This window comes from Carex rostrata, chromosome 13 (genome assembly GCF_964058835.1).
Source record: "Carex rostrata chromosome 13, lpCarRost1.2, whole genome shotgun sequence".
NCBI lineage: Eukaryota > Viridiplantae > Streptophyta > Magnoliopsida > Poales > Cyperaceae > Carex > Carex rostrata.
The window spans coordinates 12,040,473-12,046,472 of record NC_135930.1 but is presented as its reverse complement, the minus strand read 5'-3'; the positions used below and the strand labels follow the sequence as shown (position 1 = coordinate 12,046,472).

General features: G+C 36.9%; 1 protein-coding gene across 1 annotated transcript; it reads right to left on the bottom strand.

The window, feature by feature from the left end:
* Positions 1-278: 278 nt before the first annotated feature.
* LOC144564088 (thioredoxin F, chloroplastic-like) lies at positions 279-1,853 on the bottom strand. The gene is made up of 4 exons (XM_078313605.1): positions 1,440-1,853; positions 1,183-1,282; positions 1,014-1,076; positions 279-541 (listed from the first exon to the last, which is right to left on the bottom strand). Exons 1-4 carry the CDS (start codon positions 1,775-1,777, stop codon positions 470-472), a joined length of 573 nt encoding a protein of 190 aa, XP_078169731.1. The 5' UTR covers positions 1,778-1,853; the 3' UTR covers positions 279-469.
* Positions 1,854-6,000: the final 4,147 nt, after the last annotated feature.

The following is a 6,000-nucleotide window of genomic DNA, read 5'->3' as shown; positions in this document are numbered from 1 at the left end:
GGCTGCAGTACATGCATGTAACTGGGTTTCAGAGAGGCCCAAAGATCATGGTTGTACGTACATTTGGCATTACAGATGATTCTCTTCTTGCGGAAATTTTATAATTGCTTACCTCTGCAATTCTTTTGGTTACATGTAATTCTCCTATCCATGGTATTTCTCATATCAGTACCAATTCTTTTGGTTCAGATTCAAGTAGGTACCAGGCAATATTGGGTTTTAACAGAGTGGTACTGCACTTAGGCTAGCACAATATAGACATCTAACACAGTGGCAGCTGAAACAACAATAACTGTATATCATTATGCATGCCGCAACTAGAAGAAACGGGAAAATAGAGCACAAGCATGAATTTATTTACAATAAGAACCCTTCAGAAATGAGTATTGTAATTAAGCGTGTTACATCCACTAAAATTCATAAGAGAACATCATTATGAATTGATTTGATGAAAGAATGTCCGGTATATCTAACTCGATTTTGCGGTGTCAACTGCAACTACCAAATCATCAAATTTGGCCCCTCTAACCTCCTTTATTACCTGAAAGGCAGTTAGAATATACATAGAACAATAAGTGTTTGTGAGTTCAAAGAAGTGTTACGAGTTGGAGGAATCTAAACACATCCGGAAATTAGACTGAGCGTGCAAGGTCAGGTCTGTCAGCGTCAGTCAAAGCAGTATGCTAGAAACTCGTAACTTGGGCTGAATAATGAATATAGAGGATTGCATTCGAATGGGCTGCAGTTACAATGAGAGTACTGCTGGATTAAATAGAGTAACAAGGTACAAAGAAGGGAAAGCTAGGAGAGAACATCAACTAAATTTCATTTACAATAAGAACCCTTCAGAAATGATTATTCTTATTAAGCGCCTTACATCAACTAACTTTTTAAAAAGAGAACATCGTTATGGATTGATTTGATGAAACAATGTAGGTATATCAAGTCGATTTTGCGGTATCAATTGCGAATTTCAAATCATCAAATTTTGCCCCTGTAACCTCCTTTATTACCTTTCCCTCCTTGAGAATTTTGAACGTTGGTACAACTCTGATACCTAACTCTTTTGCAAGAGGCTGCAAGAGAAAGAAGCATATTATAAATTAGGCAATTATATAACCGAATTCGGTCAAATTAAATAATTTAAAAGAGAAAACGAATAAATAAATAAATAAAAAATACCTTGTTATCCTGATTACAGTCAAGTTTGAGGAACACAACATCAAGGTACTTCTCCGACAACTCTTGGTATTTTGGTGCTATAATCTTACACGGACCACACCTATATATATATTTTCATATAATTTATTTATTGCTATTAGAAGAATAAATTGGAGGAAATTGAAATTTACCGCAATTTAACAAATGCACATTAAAGTTAGCTCAAGTACTGATAATTTGTAACCTTTTAAAAAAGGGTGAAGAAAAAATAGTATTACCATTGGGTGTACATATCAAGAACAACAACCTTATCTCCAGCAGCATTGACAATTGGCCAGAATGTATCCTTGGATACCTCAGTAACCTGACCCTCTACAGCCACAGCCACAGCCACTGCTGCTGCTGCTGCCTCCTCCTGTGTGGCCTCTAAGCTACACCTCACCGTCACAATGGATTCCTTCCTTATCTCCTTGGAGATTGCGCTCGCTACTCTTCTCTTGTTACTGGACCAATCAACGCACCGGGTTGGTACCAGGGATGACGTGGGAGAATAATTCCTCCCCGAGGGAGTAGGATGGAGAGATGGGGAAGAGGAGAGAGAGATCCTAAGCGCCATTGGAGAAAGAGAAGAAGTAAAGTAAACTGCGTGTAGGGAGTGCAGAGATCTGGTCTTGCTTTGCTGTTAAAAAGAGGTGATTGATATTTGATATTTCCCTGGAATAAAAGTGCAAATGACGGATCTATCCCTTGGGTATTTTAGAGTTTGTGGTGGCGTCATTTTTGCAGTGTTGAAGGAACGAGGGTATTATTGACATTCCACAGTGCTTCAGTGCTCTACGGTGACCGATGCCTTGGTGCCTTGGTGGGTTGGTGCTCAGCGCTCGAGGGCCACAAATTCTATCTGAGGATCATAATTTCCCCGGCATTGTACACGAGACGAGACCCTGTATTTATTAATTTTTTACATTGGTCCTTCTCATGTTGCAATATATTATTCAGTTTTCACGTTTCCACAAATTCGAAAAGAACTCTAGTAGTGTACTATCAATGAATTCAGAACACATTCTGGGAATATTCCAGTTCACCGTCGAAACAATTTATTTAAAAAGAAAAAGAAAAAAAATGGTAATCTTTTTATCTTATTCGGAATAATAATCTGGCTGAAAGCGGCAATTCTTAAGAGGGTCAGATATTTTGTTCCGATGGCAGATGATGGGGAGGAATGAACACACGTGTGAAGGAGAGAGATGTATTGACTTGCTAGATTTTAGTCAGATTTTGGATGCTCATACATATCACTTTATAACCTGTGGAGTTTAATTTCTTCATAATGGAGTTGTACTTATTTGCATGTTTTGTTGCTTTCCTAGATTTTAGTGAACATGTAGAGTAAGATTTAAGCGAACAACGTTTGTTTATGTTGTTGCAACAAAGGAAAAAAATGGGTAAAGAAAGAGGGTCTTTGTCCTTTCCTACTTTGGAAAATCGAGAATCTAAACAATTGTGTGAACGATAAGAAGCTTTTTTTTTTTTTTTTTAAATCTTATTAATGAGATCGAAACTTATTGGGATCGAATTATTAATTTGCGACATGTCCTTTTATTTTTTTTATTTTTTTTTTAACTACTGATGTGGTAAATTTTGAAAATGAATGGGACCGAACTATTGTTTTGGTTATTGGTCACCTTTAAGGTTGTGTTCTACAAATACAGGGTAAAATCTCATTAAAGGGAGGAGAAGAGAGAAGACGGGATTGGAAGCTCCCCTCCGAACAGTAATATGTACGTCTCAATTTGGATGCGAACAACTTCGCCAAAATTGAACACGAAGCTCACCTTCAATCACCTATGAACAATATTTTCTCCCTTTCGCTCCCTTCTTGATTCTATCATTCTGAAGCAAGTGAACTCGCTCGGTCAGATCCGGTCTAACGAGCTCTCACCTTTGCACAGTGAATTTGCCTTCCCCTCCCTCTGCGTATTCCGTCTGGAACACAGTCTAATTGAATATAACCATTGGTTGTTCAATTGAAAAAAAATATTTATCTCATTTTTGAAAATTATAAGAATTCTATATCTTATAAAGACTAATTCATTTGTTTTCTATAACACAAATTTATATTTCGAAGTCCAAAAAATAAGTCCTGTGGATTTTAAGTTAGATAAAAATTTACAACTTGTTGTAGTATTTATCTCCCACACAATACATCCCCTCTCTTTTCAGTTTTACCTTCTCGAGCAAAGAGGAGAATGAGAGAAGGGGAGGAACCGGAGCCGATCAGAGCTGAGAATTTAGAGCATAGAGTCCTTATCTCGATTAGAGAGCGATAGTGAGTAGATACTGCCGTTATCAGAGTGCGACGGCGGTCGAAGAAGCAGATTCGATCGTGGAGCGAGATGACAATTAAAGTATTGTGGTGATCAACATCTCAATTGGAGTGCAGTGGTAAATAGATCCAATTGTCGTCGGAGTGCGGCGGCGGTGAAAGAAACAAATCCGGTTGTGGAGCGAGATGAGAATTAGAATACTAAATTAGTTTAGAAGATTTTATGAGAATAAAAGAGTTAATTTAGAAATCATTTGACTCATTGTAATTACGTTTTTTTATCAATGAAATTTGTTAGTTGGTATTTAAAATTAGAGTAATTATAATATCCCCTCTTACCATTCCCCATTTCATCCCCTGAAATGAATTAGCAGCACGTTGAGATATAGAGAATGATTTGTCTGCGTGCTTGAGCTGCATGGGACTATAGGGACTATTTATTTATTTTTTATTTTTTTATGCTGGTAGCTACTACCATGCTTTTCAAAAAAAAAAAGAAATGAATTAACCTTTCTAACTGTCAAAGTTTAACGACTTTAATTAATTTCTAAAATTGGCTCTTACCTCTTTCTAAAATTGGCTAGTACCTCCCTCGTCTTACCTCTTCCAGAAAGAAGAAAAAAACTTCAATGGCGGAGCCTTTCTTCACAAAGTCAGATCCTCTTTTCAGAATCTCTCTCTCTCACCTAATTTCAACTCAAATCATTTCTGTCACCTCGCCTCCGATCAAGCGATTAGGTGATTAGACTAAAGTTCTTCCTCCTCCGCCTCTGATCAGGCGATTAGGTAAATTTAACCCTCCATCTCCTCCGATCAGACAATTAGGCAAAAGTTCTTCTTCAATTACTTGAAAACTCGAACCAAGCTCACTTAATTTTACCTCTCAACAGATTAGATATCTCGTGATCAGAGATTTAGTTCGGATGGCTTAATATTCCTCCTCTGATTTCTCATCAGGTATGGATTTTACTTTCACTTAGGGTTCTTGACCTCATTCTCCATTTGGTGAATTAATATAAGTAACTAATATGTCTTTTTACTGTGCCAATTTGGCGAGATAACGACCCCTCCGAGGTAACGCAAGGGATCCGAAATATATGACAAAAATAGTATCACAAGAGCCCTATTGTCAAGCAAAAAGGTAGTGATTCTTAAATTTTCTTATCATAATTGTTAAAATTGCCCCAGTCTGGTTTACTAAACATATTTAAAAGATATTGATACTGGTAAATGGTTCCTGGGACCAATCTCATAAGGCAAGGGTAGGAATGGTCATTTTGTTTGCAAGGGAAATCCATAACCACACGGGCCTTCCTTAAATCAGAGAAGAAGAAAGTGCTCGAAATCAATAGCAATTGATCGCCAATTTTATTCGGCACTGCAACTCTCGCCGATTGAGACGTAGTAAGAGCATCACGCATGAAGCCACATAGGTTTGGTTTGAATATAGCTGCTCGTTAATAGCTAATGTTAAGTTCAAATTCTTATTTTTTATTACAAGGATTACTTAGAGTTTTAGGTACTTATATCTCATTTTATTATAATTAATGGTAACCCTAAGACACTATAGCCTGATAAGTTTGAAATTATTTGACATAGAAGAGGAGATATTCTGTGAAAGCAATTTCATTTGAATTTCAAGATTTGAATCCGATGAGAATATGAATTTCACGCTTCTTTTAGAAAAAACAATTTGTAGCTCATCCTTTGATTAGCGGTGTTGTACACTTTAGATTCATGTAATTTGATATTTAGTTATGGATGAATTATTTAGTGTTCAATTTAGACGATTTTCATATTGGCTGTTCATACTTCCATTTTTCGCACTTTGCGTTACTATTGATATTTGTAATATAATTTGAAAACAATTTGTACAAGTACAATTATGAAATTGTTCCTAGTGATGCAGATTGTTATACAATTTATGTCAGAAATACGGAGTCCCTATTCATCCTTGAGCTGTAAATAAATTTAATTGGTACAACTACCACACGTTGTGGAAATAATATTGGTAAAAATTGGTAGGGGTTCATATGTACCAGAAATTTTCACCTGATATGATGCTTATGGTTAAACCCCTCACCTATTATTATCTTATTTGTTAACAATAGGTATGGTCATCAAGGAATTTAGTGATATGAATTATATGTATCAAGTGCAATTCAGAGGAGCCGAATGAGGACCTGGTGATTGCTTTGAGGAAATGAGCTGAAATTGAACCCAGATGATATCACCTTATTAGACCTATTATTTCGACTTGTTTCCATACAAAAATCTATGTTTTGAACCAACAGATAGTGCCTTTTACATTGAATATCCATAGAATGTGGTACTGCTATGTTTTGGTTCTTACTTTGCAGGAATCAGGCGAAATCGGGCAAAATCAGGCAAATGGCAGACTTCAGGAAGATTTGATGCGAGTCGCATCACCCATGATGCGGGTCGCATCACCCATGATGCGGGTCGCATCACCCATGATGCGGGTCGCATCACCCATGATGCGGGTCGCATCA